The sequence below is a fragment of the Scophthalmus maximus genome, chromosome 17 (genome assembly GCF_022379125.1).
Source record: "Scophthalmus maximus strain ysfricsl-2021 chromosome 17, ASM2237912v1, whole genome shotgun sequence".
Lineage (NCBI taxonomy): Eukaryota > Metazoa > Chordata > Actinopteri > Pleuronectiformes > Scophthalmidae > Scophthalmus > Scophthalmus maximus.
Window position 1 is genome coordinate 1,994,205 of NC_061531.1, and position 19,048 is coordinate 2,013,252.

At 40.8% G+C, this 19,048-nt stretch overlaps 1 protein-coding gene across 7 annotated transcripts in view; it reads left to right on the top strand.

Annotated features, from left to right (window-relative positions):
* The window catches only part of rbfox1 (RNA binding fox-1 homolog 1), a 131,166-nt gene extending 113,777 nt beyond the window's left edge, over positions 1-17,389 (top strand). For 4 of the 7 annotated variants that reach the window (XM_035616166.2, XM_035616158.2, XM_035616162.2 and 1 more), the window contains 3 exons: positions 2,669-2,733; positions 9,326-9,401; positions 14,768-17,389. In XM_035616166.2, coding sequence (XP_035472059.1) covers positions 2,669-2,733; positions 9,326-9,401; positions 14,768-14,890 — 264 coding nt within the window. In that variant the 3' untranslated portion in view covers positions 14,891-17,389. Of the gene's footprint in view, positions 1-2,668; positions 2,734-9,325; positions 9,402-14,393; positions 14,740-14,767 lie in introns of those variants that run through there. The other 3 variants (XM_035616164.2, XM_035616163.2, XM_035616165.2) reach the window with 3 other exon arrangements.
* Positions 17,390-19,048: the final 1,659 nt, after the last annotated feature.

The following is a 19,048-nucleotide window of genomic DNA, read 5'->3' on the forward strand; positions in this document are numbered from 1 at the left end:
GGCACCTTTAGGGTAGAGGGAGACTGACCACCGTCTAGGAGAGATTGCAGAAATGTAAGGATAGTAGGCACAGAGCAGTGTACCGAATCCTCATTTTCAGCTGTACACCACTGAGAATACGGCTTCCACCTGTTCTCATATTCCAGACGAGTAGAAGGTGCTCTGGCATTTAAAATAGTACTTTTGACAGGTGCTGTGCAATCACTCAGCAGTGGGTCATGCCCTGCAGCGGCCAAACCCAAAATGAAGGCGGCAAGGGTCGGGATGCCAAATCCGACCCCTCAGTTGAGACAAAAGGTCTGCCCTGTCTGGAAGGCGCCAGGGTGTCCCGCAGCATAGTCTGTGCAGCAGTGAAAACCAAGTCCTGGCTGGCCAGAAGGGGGCCACCAGAAGATGTCTGTGGTCCTGACTAAGCACCCTAAGAAGCATCTGGAAGATCAGAGGAAATGGTGGAAAGGCATAAAGAAGATTCTCTGGCCATGCACGAGCCAGAGCATCTTGACCCAGAGGGATGGTCATCTCCATCAAGGAGAACCAGAGGGGGCAGTGGGTTGACACCTCTGAGGCAAAGAGGTCCACCTCCCCTCTGCAAAAGAGACCCCAGATACTGTGTACGACCTCTGGATAAAGTCGCCACTCCTCACTTGGAGGCTTGTGACGGGAGAGGAAGTCCACAACCTGATTCTGTTCTCCCGGTAGATACATTGCCCGTAGGCTGGTAAGGAAGGGGTAGCCCACGTCCGGAGGTCCTGGGACACCAGCAGTTACCCTGTCGATTTGGTGCCTCCCTGATGATTTATATGGAAAACAGCAGAGGTGTTGTTGGACTGGAAAAGCACATGCTTGCCTCTCAGGTATGGCAGGAAGTGCTTGAGTGCTAGGTGCAAGCCCAATGGAATAGGTCGAGGCAGCCGTCAATTTGCCTGAGAGGCAAAGAAACCGGCAGTAGGGCAACACCTGCCCCTTTGGAAAAGGAGAAGGTGGTGGTGGAGGATATCATATGCGCGCCGAAGCAAGGGACAGGCCCTTATATTGACTGTGTCCAGAGCCACACCGATGAAGGTTATCGTCTAAGAGGGTTTCAAAGAGCTCTTCTCCAAGTTCACCTTGAGACCCAACTGGGCCAAGTGTGGAGAAGGCAAGTCGTGTCCTGGGCGGCCTGACGCCGGGATGGCGAACAAATCAACCAGTGGTCTAGGTATGGCAGAATCTTCATGCCCTGCGACTGCAGGGGCAAGAGGGCTGCAGGCTGCTGGTGAATACACGTGGGGAGAGGGAGAGTCCAAATGGGAGCACCCTGAACTGAAAATGATAGCCTTCGCAAAACGAAGAAGCTGCCTGTGGTGAGGCACAATGGGGACATGAAAATAAGCATCCTTCAGGTTGACTGAGGTGAACCAGTCTCCCCTGGTAACAGCATGAAGGAACTCTGCTGTGCTCAACATGTGGAACGGCAAGACTTTAAAAAACTTGTTGAGTCCCCTTAGATCGAGGATTGGCCGAAGCCCGCCGCTCCTTTTTTTGACCAGAAAATAAATTGAGTAGAACCCCCCCGTCTGCAACAGGGGGTTCATAGGTTCAATTGCTCCCTTGTGCAGGAGGTCAGACAACTCTTTACTTAGAGCTAGAATTTTTTCTGGGTCGCAAATACTTTTCACCTCTGAGCGTCGTGGGGTTATTTGCTAACGCATGGTAGATGTTTGTTGTTGTTGTTTGTGTGTATATCTTGGGGAAGAAGTGACCCAAATAAGTCACATAGTCACAATTATCACCCATTTAACAATGAAATATTTAAAATCTGACCACAAAAAATGTGTTTCCCATCCAATTAAACCATTTGATGGAATATAAATTTACTTATATACTACTTTCAAATTAAAATAAATAATTAATATTTAAAAGAAAACTTCAATTCTTTTGAGCCATGTCAAGTACATCCACAATAGTCCTGACAGTGCTTTAAGCGGATTTATGTCAAGGAAAAGTAAAGGTAGTCTTGATTGTTGTAAAGGTTGTTTTATTTCAGATATTATCTGAGCCGCCACATGCTGCTTTACATAAATCAGATGTGTCTATCGTAATTAATTCTAAATCCATGTGTGTCCCAGGTTTACTAAAAAAGTAAGTCATATTCTGATATCTGACAGAATATATACATAGGCTACAATTGACTTCATTTCATTAGATACTGTAATTATAAAATATGTGGCTGGGGATGTTTAATAGGAAAACAGGTGCACGCAAAATCTAAATCAGTTTGAAAAACAAATCCAGGTTGACTGGTGATTGTTAATCAGGAGGCAAAACACCACACAGGCATCTGGCCTGTCAAAAACCTCACTGCTTTATATAACCTCGCTTCTCAGACAAAAATCTTCATAGAAATATAATAAAGCCAAGAGCTAGATTAAATAAAGACCCATGCATGTGTCCCACGCATCAAGCGCATCAAGAGAGCAAGTGAGAGAATAAAACGCAAAGATAGTATTGGTGATATTTAAACAGCAAATGTAATCTGGGAGAAAATACGTTGCTTAAGGAAATGTAATTGAGAATGCCGTTTAGTTGTGTGGTAACAGTGTGATAGAAAACAGTTTCAGAGTGAGTTTATAATCTTTACTATCCTCTCTCTCTCTCTCTCTTTCTGTGTGTGTGTGTGTGTTTCTAGGGTGGTTATGCTGCCTACAGATATACCCAGCCTACTGCTGCCACAGCTGCTGCATACAGTGACAGGTAAGATCCAAACTGTCAGGGACACATTAAGAGATGTGAATGTATTAAACGTCATGTATAAAACAAGACATAATGACGTAAAAACTATAAAATAGTGTCATCTAATCAAGACTGCATAGTGGTAGGGATGCATTCAGAGCTGTCTCTGCCCAAGACCCCAAGCTGCAGCGATTAAAAAAAATGTTCTACAAGTTAAATGACTTGTAATAATAAAAATGTAACAATCAATCAATCTTAATTGATTTCAAAAATATATATACAATTAATTATTTTCCAGTCACTATTTATATATTCTAGATCTGTACACAACGATAGGTGTGTACAGACCTTTCTCCACAACCACCATCTTTCCCTGAACTCAGCCAGATGTTTTTTGTTGCTGATCATAGTTCATTCCTCATTACCACACCTTTTCTTAACCTCAACTATACTGTAATTGCGATGTGCAGACAATGTAGAAATAAGTCATTTTAACTGTTAGCATTGAATGTTTCAAAATGGAGCTGAATGCATCTGGCCAGTATAGACCTTTTTTTTACTCAAAAACACGGTTTAATCAGTGAGTCATTCACATGTATTTGTACAGTTAGAATAGGATTGACCACAAATGCTTCCTTCATAGTTTAATTGTACATCTGACATTGAAGTACAGGCCCAACACTCATGGGGAGGGACCATGGAGTTACACTGGGTTTATTACAGGACTATTGCACACGACTGAATTGGTGGTTACAGTTGTTAGAGTCTCTACCGAGTACAGAGTCATAGTTCTAATGAAATATGATTCATGAGCATTAGAAAATTACTTGGATGTGAAACTGTGGTTTCGAGGGCTGACATGATAGTTGAGGGTGCTTTATCTCCAATATGCCTTTCCCCATTGTATTAATAATGGATGTATTCATAACACAGTAAATCATCTGAGCTAAATTAGTAAGAACTGCTGTGTAATTTTAGTTTATAATTGCATGGAACTTGTAGATGTCTGTCCTTTTTGATTTATTATTTATCTATTCATCTCTTCCCCTCACTTTTCCCACTTTTTGTGCACTTGGTTTGAATGTACAGTCCTGGATGTCCTTCTATTTCAGGAGAATAGTGTGTAAAATTGTCGAGATAATGTTGGCTCTTGACAATAGTGCAGCTATTTTCTTTGTTGATATACAGTATGTTAACTTGAAAGAGATCACACGCTATGAATGATGACAGTGGCTTTAGTTGCTAAGGGAGAAATAAGTGAAAGTCTAGATTAGAAGTGGAGAAGATTTATTCCTCTCCAAAGAGCTTTTTTATAGAGAACAGACAGTGGTCCTCCTCTTCTTAAAGGTGACATATAATGCAAAAATCAACTTTTCAGTGTTTTTGCACATATATATGTGTATCTGTGGAGCCTACCAGCCCACAAATTGTGAACAAAGACCTCCCTATGGTTTTGTTTGTGAGCTACCTAAACCCTACAGCCTGGCTCTGAACAACTTGTTCAGATTTCTCTCCCTTTTTGATGTCACAGTTGGGGTAACCCTGCCTGCAACCTGAGAATCTCCACTTCTGTGGTGAAGGGTCGTGAAGGAGCTGCAGGAATGGGCAGTATGAGAACACTGATGTCTTAAGTAAAATGGAATTGGTATTGTTTACATTAGATGAAGTAGAGATAAGTCAATTGTATCTTTTAACAGATTATATAACTGTCTGTACCATGCCTTCATAGATTTAAGCACAGTTGTTATTGTGTGACATCACTGTTAGTTGGGTTACAGGTCCCACTGACCACACCCGACCACAGCCATCAGCAGCTGAGTCTGATCAGAGCTACAGTCCCCTCCAAAAGTATTGGAACAGTGAGGCCAATTCCTTTATTTTTGCTGTAGACTGGAAACATTTGGGTTTGACACCAAAATATGAATATGAGACAAGAGATCAACATTTCAGCTTTTATTACCAGGTATTTACATCTGGATCTGTTACACAACTTAGAAGATAGCATTATTTGTAAAGGAACACCACATATTTAGGTGAGCAAAAGTATTGGAACATGTGACTGACAGGTGTGTTTTGTTGCCCAGGTGTGTCCTATTACATTGATTATTCAAACAATAAATAGCGCTGAATGTCTATGCTCAGTTTCAGATTTGGGTTTTGCCTGTGCAGACTGCAATTATAGTTAGAGGTGTAACCAACATGGAAACCAAAGAGCTGTCTATGGGTGAAAAAGAAGCAATTGTGAAGCTGAGAGCAGATGGAAAATCAATCAGCGCCATTGCACAAATATTGGCCATAGCCAGTACAAGCATTTGGAATGTTCTGAAGAAGAAAGAAACCACTGGTGTACTAAGTAGAACAAAGAAAACAATAGCAGTTGCCGACAGAAACATCGTGAGAGCTGTAAAGAAAGACCACAACAACTGTTGGTGACATCAGCAACAACCTCCAGAGGGCAGGACTGAAGGTATCAGTATATACTGTTTGCAGAACAGAAGTTTTATGGACTGATGAGATAAAGATTAACTTTTACCAAAGTGATGGAAAGGCTAAAGTTTGAATAAAGAAAGGATCTGCTCATGATCCCAAACATACAAGCTCATCTGTAAAACACGGTGGAGGCAATGTCATGGCTTTGGCTTGCATGGCTTCTTCTGGCACGAGCTCATTAATCTTCATTGATGATGTAACACATGATGGCAGCAGCAAAATGAACTCAGAAGTCTACAGAAACTTTTTGTCTGCCAATTTAAAGAGAGATGCAACCAAACTGATTGGAAGATCCTTCATCATGCAGCAAGATAATGACCCAAAACACACTGCAAAAACAACAAAAGAGTTCATCAGGGGCAAGAAGTGGAAGGTTTTAGACTTGCCAGGTCAATCTCCAGACTTAAACCCTATAGAGCATGCATTTTACCTGCTAAAGAGGAGACTGAAGGGAGAAACCCCCCAAAACAAACAACAACTGAAAGAGGCTGCGGTGAAAGCCTGGAAAAGCATCACAAAAGAAGAATGCAAAAGTTGGGTGATGTCAATGGGTCACAGGCTTAATGCAGTTATTGCAAGCAAAGGATTTGCAACAAAATATTAAGTCTTATTCCCTTTAATTTATTTTAAGTCTATCTGTTCCAATACTTTTGCTCACCTAAAAATGTGGTGATCCTTTACAAATACTGTAATGCTATCTTCTAAGTTGTGTATCGGATCCAGATGTAAATACCTGGAAATAAAAGCTGAAATGTTGATCTCTTGTCTCATATTCATCTTTTGGTGTCAAACCCAAATGTTTCCAGTCTATAGCAAAAATAAAGGAATTGGCCTCACTGTTCCAATACTTTTGGAGCCATATTTCCATATTAACAAGGGGTTTTAAGGACTATGTGTGATGCAGCTCTACAGAGACTGTGTTTGCCCAAATACGAGAACGAAAGCGGAGTAAAGGGTTAGAAGGGCATTTATAGAAGGTTGAGGTGTGGCCTTGTTGCTGAAACTCTGCTAAATAGTTCAATTAATAAGGTGATCATGAAGCCGATATTGAGTTTTCACCTTGCTCTGCTGCCCCCAAGTGGCCAAACAACAAATGAATGGAGCTTTAGAAAGGACTATTTGGATGTTTGAACTCGGTCTACTGGGTCGTTTGAGGGTTTGATTGTGTACCTGTGTAGTCTTGATTGTGTACCTGTGTAGTCTTGATTGTGTACCTGTGTAGTCTTGATTGTGTACCTGTGTAGTCTTGATTGTTTACCTGTGTGGTCTTGATTGTGTACTCGTGTGGTCTTGATTGTGTACTTGTGTAGTCTTGATTGTGTACTTGTGTAGTCTTGATTGTGTACTTGTGTAGTCTTAATTGTGTACCTGTGTGGTCTTGATGTGCCTATATGTGAATCACGACTGTGCCACGAGGGTCAGAGGGGGGAGGTACCTGCACATACCCAGTCTGACTCATGCAGAAACGTTAGGCAAGCAAATTTTGAGCATCCATGAATTACTACACACACACATGCACATGGACCAGCACAGACTTCGTGGTCCTTTTTCTAGAATGCAGGAATTAAATAATCTGCATGTTGACATTTTATAACAATGCCTTTTAGTTCCTCTTGATTTGCTTTTCTTCTAAAAATCTCCCTGCCGTCCTTGTGTCCCAAACAAAATGAACTCAAGCCCTTTAATTCAAAATGTTACTCCTGAAAATGTAGGCCAGTCTAATCTGAATTCTCATCATCTGCAAACACACACACACAAACACACAAACACACACTTGATAGCACCTTCCTCCTTGTTAGTGGAGTTATCTTAACACCTCTTCAGATAATGGAGAGAATGAATGTGAAGACATCACGTGTAGAAGCTGGGTTGATTCCCTCTGCGTATCTCTAGAAGATGAGAGATTTCTCACTGATACTATTCTGTTTTCCTTAATGGGATTTCTCAAAAATGCATGAAATGTCTTTCAAAGCCAAGAGACTCATCTCTAACCATACTGGACACCGTACATCAGTAGCACTTAATAATCTGACTGTAGTACTTCATAATGTGATTGCAGTAATTTGTCATTTAACTGCAGTGTTTTAGGGGCTGCACGGTGGTGGAGTGGTTTGCATCCTGGTTCCAACCAACCAGAGTCTTTCTGTGTGGAGTTTGCTTTTTCTCCCAGTGTATGCGTGGGTTCTCTATTGGTTCTCTCTGGGTTCTCTCTTGGTTCTCTCTGAGTTCTCCGGCTTCCTCCCACAGTCCAAACACATGCAGATTGGGGTTAGGTTCACAGTGACCCAGTGGCGACCTATCCAGGGTGAACCCCGCCTCTCGCCCAAGTGTACTTTCACATCTGACTACCGCATTTTTAAAACTGACCGCAGTATTTAATAATCTGACTGTAGAACTTTATTTTCTGACAAATTTTAGAAAGACAATATTGCAGTTGCCAAACTTCTATTCAATTCAATTAAATTCTATTTGTATAGCGCCAAATCACAACATTATCTCAAGTCACTTTACAAAGTGAGGTCGAGACGTCACAATATTACAGAGAAACACAACAGTTCCATAACGAGCAGCTCTGAGACTGTGGTGAGAAAAAAGCTCTTTTAACAGAAGAAACCTCTAACAGAACCAGAACCAGTTGTGGGACAGACAGAAAGAGAGAGAACAGTTGTATAGTTGCTTTTTATCTCGACCAGACGGATGCTTATTATTAGAGACATAATACTGAAACTTATAGATACAATGATGTTATTATTATTATTATTATTATTATTAATAATAATAATAATAATGATAATAACTCACTCAATTACAATAGGTCCTTGCTCTGACTTTGTCAGTGGAGCCCGGGCCCTAATAATAATGCACATATTGGACATACTGTATTTCCTTGTCCCTAAATATTCTCTGTCTGAAAGCCTTGTACATCTCACTAGTTCCCAACTTTTTTTTTTGGTAGAGCTGTTGAAATCGTTTTCATTTTTATCTCTTCACCTCAGGGTCACTTTAAAAATGTATTTGATTCAAATTGCATTTAGCTCAATCTTTGTAGTAGTTGCATCCTACCACACGCTCTGTCATATATGAACTCACACACACACACACACACACACACACACACACACACACACACACACACACACACACACACACACACACACACACACACACACACACACACACACACTTACACAACTCACACGTGTTAGGGTTGTGCGCTGTGAGATAAGATAGGTCAAATGTGGTGCTTGGCTGAGTTTGGGTGTGGGGGTGGGTGGGGGGTAGGGGGGTTGCTGCTGCATGGTGAATAGCAATGTCCAAAACTAATCGGGATTAACTTCTAATCGCTTCAACCACTGGGCTGCTATGCCACTCTATTCTGGGCAGAGGCCCTGGCCCCTGATTGGCCCTTATCATGACTGGGCAAGGATGAAGAGAGGAGGAAGAGGGGGAGGGGTGGGGGTGGCTGCTTTCTAAGAATAAACAACGCTTCCTTCTATATATATAATTCTCCCTGATTCTTTGATTCCTTGAGTGACTATATATTTATCCGATCTTCATGAAACTTTGTGGATTTCTTCCCTGTCATTGAAATGAATCCAAACACTCCCATTATTTTGTTAATTCTCTTTCCCATCAGACTATTTAATCCTAAACCTCCAGAATTCTTAGTTCAATCTGTCCTCTTTACACAGCAGGTGTAATTGAAATATATACTCTTACCAAAAATAAGCAATGCTTCCTTCTATATATATCATTCTCACTGATTCCTTGATTCCCTGTGTGACTATACTCATGTTAAATCAAAAATATGACTCGGTACGTTATGATTTTGACTATCTCCTAGTTTTCATGTAAAGTAACCTAGTGTGTGATAATTCTTCCTTCTGAGCTCATAAAGTTTGAGCCATGAGCTAAAAGAGACCCGTCAGCTCTGTAGAGATGCAGACATGGAAGTGACCTTGGCCCTCACATTATGAATTGAATTCATAATTCCTATTGACTTTTTCATTTCCATGATACAGCTCCATTCGAATATGTCTCTGTTAAACCCACTGAGGTAGGTACATGAAGGAGATTCAGGGTTGGGGTTAACGATCCTCTGTTGTCTCGTGTCTTTCCACAGTTACGGACGAGTATATGCTGCCGACCCCTACAACCACACACTCACTCCAGCAGCCACATACAGCGTTGGTGCCATGGTAAGACTGTCAATGCCTGCCATCAACCTTTTTTTTCATTACTACTCCTCTTCATATCATGCATCATTCCACTACAATATATTCATATTAATCATAGAAAAGCATTTCTATATGATCACAGCTAGTCTTATATTTATTTGGGTAACCAACATATTTTTTAGAACACAATGAATGTCTTATCTTAATAAGGTAACGTTATATCTGACACTTCCCCTCGGTATTGAAGACATTGTAGGCCTGAGCAACCTTGCATCAGAGTTGAAGTACCCATATATAGAGAAGTTTAAAAGAGGGTTTAACAGAAACTAACGCCACCACAGCAGTGTGGTGCATCTTACACTAAATGAACAAGACTCCCAAACACTTAAACTCTGTCACTTTTGTCCGTGCCGTATGTTATGGTCCATTTCTAAGGTCATCAAGTCAGTGACAAGGTCAAACTCTGACTGAGCCCAGTTGATTTTGGTGGTGTACATCCAGACGTTCGATCAGTTCACTCTGCTTCTCTGTATGAGCTCTGTGTGAAGGGCATTGAGAGACGCCTCTGATTGTGGTATTCTGCTTCCCTGTAAGCTGGTGGGAAAACAACATAACGTTAAAAACAGACAGGGACAAGGAAACATTTTAGTGGCACTTTGCAGAGTTTTGGTCACTATTGAGACCTGCACTTCATTCACTAGCTCTGTACTAGTTAACTTGCGCTGATGCTGCGTTATTTAAACCTCGGAACTCGGCGCTAGGACGTCTCTTGAGGCTTTGTGTGTTGATGTCATATGAGCCGCATGGCGCCCTATGAGTAACACTGATCTAGAGCCTCTTCTCCATCACCATGGCATATCTTAAACCAGAGAGCTGTCCTGATATGTGGACCTCGTGATTGGAGCACAGTGCACTACTTTTGACTAAGCTCTTTGATTTTCTGAAAAGAAATGACCACTGGGGCCCTTGGCTTGTGCCCAAAAGTTCCATTGGTTAATTTATCATTACGGGTAGGAATAGTGTTTTATTAAACCCAAGTCCAGAATTCGACTGGCTTATTGAACCCAAATTCTCTCAAATCCATCATTTACGATCAAGTCATAAATGCATCTAATTGATAGTCACAGTCTGTACCTACAAGGTGAAAGCTGGTTTGCAGCATAACATGTCAAGTGTTTATTAAAATGACAAATGTAATCTTGAAAAAGAAATGTTAACTTCACCCATTGCAGACACTTGAAACGGGATTTGGTTCATGAATGTCACCTTTTTGGTAAATCATTCAAACAGGAATTGGCAAAGAGTGAAATTTGAACAGCAATAAAACATTAGCTCAGAAGGCCAGTAGAGTCCCCACAATACATTTTTGACATTTTTTTCAACTGTCCAACATTATCAATATGCTCTGCTTTTAGTTCAATACGAATTTGTACATGTATGGCTGTAAAATCAAGTTGTTCTAGTCAACTCGAGACACTGCATCAACCGGGACCAAAGACCCTTATTGACAGATCAAGACATTTAGTACATTCTCTATGTGCATATGTTTATGACTAATGTGGAGTCTGTCTTAATACTGGATACAATCTGTGTACATTGAAAGAGCTTTTGGTTTTTTGCAATTGTTCTTTCATGCTGAAAGTGAAGACACCCTTTTAAACAATGTGAAACAATATGCACAGTAAAAAAAAAAAGAAGCATTTAGCCAAAGCTAATATGATGCTGCCGTGGTTATCTTCATCACTTTACCTGCTCCTAAAGCTTTTCTTCCACTACAGATAAACCAGGCTCCAACTGATGTTCGACCAGTATTTATTTTCTTCTTTGATCAGCAATATGTTGTTACCAGCAAACACCGTGAAATACGGAAATAAATACATTGACAAAACCCTAACATATGAGAACAAAATGGATATATAAACGCAAATCTTACAGTACAAAATGAATATATAAATACATACCATGTGTGCCTTTTGTCCTGAAATGAGCTGCTACACTTCACTGACGCTCTTCATTGTGACTCTAGCATCTGGCAGTACATGTTGGCATGTGAACCCTGCATGCTGTTCATTCAGGCCTGTGCAAAAGCTCAACCACTAGGTATCACCACTAACCAAAACTAAGAACACTTGCACAAAAACATTGCACACCTTATCTTTTCCTTATATATATATATATATATATATATAAATTATTTTTGCGACAGCAACATCATCACTACAAATTATAAAAAACTGGGCTCCTGATCATGGATGTATTACAGGTTCCATTTTTAGTAATATTTGGTACACTGACACTCAGTAACCATACAGCATACATGCAGGTGAGCAGAGATACAGTATTTAATTTAGCTTTTTTTCATTTTTCAAAGGAGAATAATCCCTTGGCCTGTGCCTCTGAAATGGATTTATCAGATCTATTAAGGTTTAGCTTTCATAATTATTTATTGGCCAGTAACAAGTCTTAAATAAACCAAAGAAGCATGTATCACATCACCATGTGTCAGCAGAGCCTGGCATTTATATTCAAAATCTGAAACCATGAGGATACAAACTACAGCTGAATGGCCATAGCCCCCACACTTCTGAAGCCTTGTGTTACATCAGTGGAGTCATGTTATTTGACAGCCAGCATGGATTTAAGAAACTCTCTTCATTTGATAAGGTGTTTCAGTACAATTGATTTGAACAATTATGATGTAATGGTGTAAGAAGAAGATGGTGAAGGTTGAAGACGACTGACCATGACCATGGAAATGTTTGACAGGGTGTTGGTTCATTCACAAGAAACAATGGCATTGCCAGCTATTTTCTCCAACTCTACACCTAAACCTCCATGCACTCTCACTCCATCCGCCCAAATCACTTCTTCATTTTCAATTTGCATAATTATAATAGATCCAGAAATACTAGGTACGGCAAAAAATGTAGAATTACATCCAAGATCAGCTCAGAGTATTAGGGTTAGGAGAGAGGGTTAGGCCTTCTGGGAGACAATGTATGGAGTCCTGCATGGGGCTCCAATAGGGGACTCTGTTGTTCTGCTGGGAGACTTCAACGCCCACGTGGGCAATGATGGAGACACCTGGAAAGCCGCGATTCTAAACCTGAGTGGTTGTTTGTTATTAGACTTCTGTGCTAGTCATGGATTGTTTATAACGAACACCATGTTAGAACATAAGGATGCTCATAAGTTTACGTGGTACCAGAGCACCCTAGGCTGAAGGTCCATGATCGATTTTGTGATCGTATCGTCTGATCTGAGGCCGCATGTTTTGGACAATCGGGTGAAGAGAGGGGTGGAGCTGTCAACTAATCAATCGTGTAGTGCGGGTGAACTGGGAACGTCTGGAAGACGCTCCCATCCGAAGGATCTTCAACTCACACCTCCGGCGGAGTTTTTCTGGCATCCCTGCAGAGGTTGGGGCATTGAACCCAAGTGGGTAATGTTCGAAGCTTCCATTGCTGAAGCTGCTGTGGTGAGCTGTGGTCTCAAGGTCTTAGGTGCCTCAAGTGGCGGTCACCATCGAACACCATGGTGGACACCGGTGGTCAGGGAAGCTGTCCGACTGAAGGAAATCTTCAAGGATGTTATCCCAGAGGAGTCCGGAGGCGGAAGTAAGGTACTGATTGGCCCGAAGGGCTGCAGCCTCTTTTGTGTCAGAGGCAAAGCGCAGCCCTGTCGGAGGCCAACCCCAGCCGGGAACGAAACCAGACACAACTCTCGCTTTGAGTGTACAGAGATCGGATGGCCCTAAGAAGTGAACCCCTCACCCCATACTCCCGCAGCGCCTCCCACAGTATCTCCCGGGGTACCGGTCATACGCTTTCTCCAGAGCCACAGAACATGTAGACTGGATGGGCATACTCCCAGGCCCCCTTCAGAATCGCGGCTACAAGCGGCCAAAATGGGTTTTCTCAGGAAGGTGGCTGGCATCTCCCTTAGATATAGGGTGAGAAGCTCAGTCATCCGTGAGGATCTCGGAGTAGAGCCGCTGCTCCTTTGAAAGGAGCCAGTTGACATGGTTTGGGCATCTGGTATGGACGCCCCCTGGGGGCCTCCCTAGGGAGGTGTTCCAGGCACGTCCAGCTGGGAGGAGACCTCGGGGAAGAACCAGGACTAGGTGGAGAGATTATATCTCCACACTGGCCTGGGAACGCCTCGGGATCCCCCAGTCAGAGCTGGTTAATGTGGCCCGGGAAGCTGCTGCCCCCCAAGACCCGACCCTAGATAAGTGGTTGAAGATGATGATGTTAATGATAAAATCACACATACAAAATTGTTTACACCGATTCAGCACTTTCTAAATAATTTCCGTGTCTTTCTGTTGTGATGCAGTAACTATCTTGTTCACACTCCGACATAGAAGGTATTAGTTATTATTAGGGTAGAATTATTAATTATACCTATTTGCTCTCTCTTGGTTGGATCATGAAAAAATATCCAGCAGAAAGTCATATGTTCTGTCTCTGATTTCTGCTTCATTTCATAAAATTACTGCTAAAATTCTTTTGGCCACAATATTTGTTTAGGGAAAATCTGATATTCTGACAGCAAACACAGGCTGTTGCCATACATGTTGCATTAGGTCATGTGAGGAGGTCTACCTACTGTATATATTAACCATTTTCTAGATTAATAATGTTGATGAAATACAGTCACTCCAAAGTCTAAATGACAAATCAAACACTGACAATGTTTAAGAGTTCAATTCCCTGAAAATCTTGACAACACCAGGCCCGAGGCTGGTACAGTATATCAGTATATAAGTCTGATCAAAAAGTCTGGTAAAAATTGAGAGGCGCAGTTTCATCTGGATACAGAGGAACAACATAACTGTGATCACTGTTTTATTTCATCTCCATCACCCACATCCAGTGACAGCCAGCATGATCAAAGGTTCAGCTCCGCCTGCTTCACACTCAGCTTCAGATCACCTTTGGACTTGATTTCTTTGATTCATCTTTTCCTCCACTTGTCCATCGTTGTATTGACTGGATTTCTTTCACGTAGCTCTTGGCATGTGTCCCTGGCATGAAGCGTCTCGCTGTGCTTGCTGCATGACGGTTGCTCGGTCATGGGTCTTTTCATCCCCCATGGGTTTGCACTGGAAACACGGTAACGTAATGTTGTACTTCTAGTAGTACTTTGTGCTGGACTGAGAGGGGCTAATGAGGGTGTGTGTGTGTGTGTGTGTGTGTGTGTGTGTGTGTGTGTCCACTTGTTTCCACACTTTTGTCCTGTGTATGGGTGTGGTTTTGGATTTTCTCGTGGGTGTATATGCTTGTTTGTGTGTGTGTGTGTGTGTGTGTGTGTGTGTGTGTGTGTTTGTATGCGTGTGTGTGTGTGTCATTGCATATGTCTGTGCATGTATGTGTGTGTTTCAGAACACGTTCGCCCCACTGACAGATGCCAAAACTCGGAGTCATGCTGACGACGTGGGGCTGGTGCTGTCCTCTCTCCAGGCCAGTATATACCGGGGAGGCTACAGTCGCTTCGCACCCTACTAGCAACACCTCCAACCTATAACCAACCTTCCAACAGGACAGACAGAAAGTGTGTGTGTGTGTGCCTGAGTGTGTGAGCGAATGAGAGGAGAGAAGAGAGAAGACAAGTGGTCGGAGCAGAGCTGTTACTGAGACCCGGGTATTGCAATACATGCAGTTTGTGCATCATTTCAGCATCTCCTAAGAGAGAGGTACAAACAAGAAAAAGAATAAAAAATAAAATGACAGCTGATATTTTTCATCTTATACCTCAGATATTTTGTGCTGTGTATTTTGATATTGTGGGTTTTTAATTTCTAAAGATTTAAACATAGACTATCAGCTGTAGAGGTCTTTCCATGGTACTAAGAGAGAGCTGCTCGAGTCGAGATCAAGAGCCAGAGGGAATATTTATCAGATTGAAATTGTTAGGGCTTGTATAGAACTCGTCATAGTCACACGTTGAGTATTTCAGTGACTATGCTAGTCAAGTGTTGTTGTTTTCTCTTAGTTTCCTTTGATAGATCTTCTGTCAGTTTAGCAATGATAGTTTGGATTATTTGTTTTACTTTGGTTCGGGAGGAAGTCAAGAAAAGAGAACTTTGGGGGCAGGATGGTTAAGTTAGAGAAGCTGAGAGCAGCAATGGTTGATATTTTTTTGTCCACAATCTTAAAATCCTGACTATTTATCATGTTATCTTGAAACTTTACTCTCACTTATTCATAATATCTTGCCAAACCCAGATAATCATATTCCAAGTGTCTGCATAGTCATGAAAAATGTTCTTATCAAGTTTGACACTGTGGCCGTCCATGAGTTAGACATTCTCGTAATCATTGGCTTGTCATTACGAGATGTTTTTATCTTGTCAACATTTTTGGCATAATAATGAAATACAAAGTCATAACTACAAAATGAAGTTCTTTTTCCCTGTGGTGAATGTAATTGTTTCTGTAACACCATGACTCTTTGTTGAAACAAGATGTTTCTTTTGTTAAAATTTGACGAATTGTGTCTCTAATGAGGCGTTTGAGCTCCGTCACAAGTTCTACGGAGGTCACGGCATAATTCAGTCGTGATCACTGACAAAATACAATAAGGCAATTATTTCCAGTCAGAGCTGCTCTCAGGCTGTAGATGTGTGACTTCATAATGAGGTGTTATCACTTCAAGCCAAAGGTTCTAGTTGACATATCTGGCATGTTCATGTGTATAGTCAAGAATAAAGATTGTCATGGCAACTAAACTGCTCCACCCGTTAATGAGATATGAAAAAGAATTGGGGCCAGGTCAATATGAACCAAACCAAACCAAACAATGGAATGCAGACGTTTCCAATAGTTTTGTGACTCAGGATTTGAAGTTTGATGTTTTGTGGAATTGATCCTCTCCAGTACTGAGCATTGTTGGCCATCAGATGTAGATGTTTTTATATCAACTTCCAGTATATTCATTGGTATAATTGATGATTTTTATAATACAGGAGAGATTTAGAAAATCAAAAAATATATAGCAGTGGCCAAAGCAACTGTATCTATTTTATCATTTTGTTCTGCCTTTGTTTTTTGTTGTTTATTTCTTTCATAATTACAATTTCTGGGGGGTAAAGTATAATAATCCAACAATGTATCATATTTGAACTGTGCAGTGAAGATGTTCTCTTATATGAAATACACAATGGTATAATGTTTTAGATTTAGATGAATAAATCAGTTGTTAGGGGCGAGTTATCTCATTTTCTAACAAATCATATTCTGATTTTTATTAACCCTTTACAAATATGTCATGTAGATACTATGGTTCATTTGTTCTGTTTTTTTGGTCAACTGTACCGTTTTGCACATTGTAATTTTCACATGAAACTGACACATATCAGTGCTGTAGTTGTAATTATTCTGAACTATTTTCCGTTTCTGATTTCTTTGGTTTCTTTGGTCTCATGTCGATCTTAATGTGACATCCTGTCTGTTCTTTTCTAGGACTTAAACTTTACCCTTTGAAAATTACTGTTTGAATATTATAATACTAAATAAATATGGGAAATGTATGATTTATGGACAGGCTAATCTATGATGTAAATAGAAGTTAAAGGAATAAATCTGTTAGTGTATTTGAAAAGCACTACATGGGCAACAGGACATCGGCCTCTGGGTCGTTTCCTCTGCCACATTCTGTTTACAACTATTCCCAAATAGTGGTGTTGTTACATATCTCTTTTTTGTATTTATAACAAATTAGATGGGACAAACTCTCAGATGCATCACATAATAAAAAAAGGCAGCCGTGAGACCCTTTGGCTCCGCTGGTTCAAACCATCGTCTGTGTGCTGTGTGAGGAGCATCCGTCACAAACTGGACTCTCACAGTCCTCACTATGCTGAATGTCTGACCACTTTATCCAAGCTCTGCTTCCAGTAGGTGTTGTGGTTCAAAACAAGGCTTCCTACTTCCTACTCACTGTATGTGCATGTGCTATGGTTCTTCCACTAATCAATAACCATCAATAAAGTTTTGTTTTCTCAAGATGTTCTCACTGCCTTCCTATTTTATCATATTTTGAGTGAAGGGATCATCAGAGGGAGATCGGCAAGTAGCCCAGATTACATTCAGCCTCACAGTTAGTTCATGATCTCTATTGCCCAGAGGAATAACATACATCAGCCTTTGATACACACAATATGTGTTGGTAGGATGCAGGATTGATTTGAAAAGAAAAAAAAAAAGAATCAATTACCACCAGACCTGTCCTTGAATGTTTTGAGTACTGTGAAGACAAAACAGCCCAGTCAACCCTTAACTGCAAACCACTTAGTCCCACATCAGAACCAGTTCATATTCAAGGTGTGGTGGTGACATCACTGCTGAGGAGACGACGTCATGTCCCATGGGGTGGAGTTGACATTCTCGTTGAACTTTGAGGTTGATGTTCATTTTCTGATGTCACATAATGTAAAGGTCACTTAAGTATGGGGTTTTCTTTGTGATTACATTGAAATCCAAATTTCCCTTTATTTCGTTGCAATTATATGATTCTGTTCTGTTGTCAGGTGTTAGTTTTGGCATATATTAAGGGCTGATTTTATTTGTAGAAAATGTTCCCATGCGTTAGAGTTAGAGGTTAGAGTTAGGCTATTTCAAATGTGTTCAATGAATACATACATATCCATATACAGCTGCACTTTTCAACACATTTATTTTCTCACTCACCATCACACCCAATGAGGGAGGGACACCAGCCATAATTCATCATTTCAGCTCGCTGGATGAAGGTACTGTGGCATCATGGGAAACATGGACGTCATCCCTACTTTCAATTTGAACCAGAGAGAAGGAGCACTCTCCAACTCACTTTGATGAGTGTAATTAACAAAACTTAGCCAGGAGCTTCGGCAGAAAGATAAGCAATATAAATGTTTAAATTTGATGGAGGGTTCACATTACAGAAGGTAATTATGTCTCATTAGCATAGAAACAGGTGATCAATAATGAATACAGAACAGGTCACGTGGTGGAAATATTCAAACTGCTTATTAGGCCTGTAATTCAGGAGGAAAATGTGAAGTTCAGACAGTCTTTAGTACTGTGTGCATGTGTGCGTGTGTGCGTGTGTGTGTGTGTGTCTGAATTCTTGCATTCAGTCATGAACTTGATGTCTTGATGGGTCTGTTATGATATAATAATAATAACAATAATTATTATTATTATTATTATAAAGTTCCCTGGAAAAGTCTAGAAAGAGTAGAAAAATTAGGAACCAGGAAATGATAGGAGGCAGTTAGAATAGCCATACACTGCATCTAGTAAATGTAGTTGAAGTCATGGGAATAATCTCTTGAGTAAAAGTATAACAAATATACTATGATGTAATTCCTCAGCAAAAGGTAAAAAAAAGGAAGGTCATCCCCTGGTTAGTTGTTTTTCTTGTCATTAGAAAATTAATTAGAAACCAGACCAATTCCCCAACCCCATCGCCAACCACGAATGATACTTTTTGTGCTAACATGGTGTGTGTTTTTATTATAAGGCCACCAGGAAGACACCATCATTTTTTCCCTTGTCAATATTGGAGACTAAACAACAAGTGTTCCAGAACTTTACTTATTAATGTTTTACTTACCTGCCAAACTGATATCATTCTGGTCTGTCAAGGCTGTGATCAGTATATTACAGTCAATAAGGGAA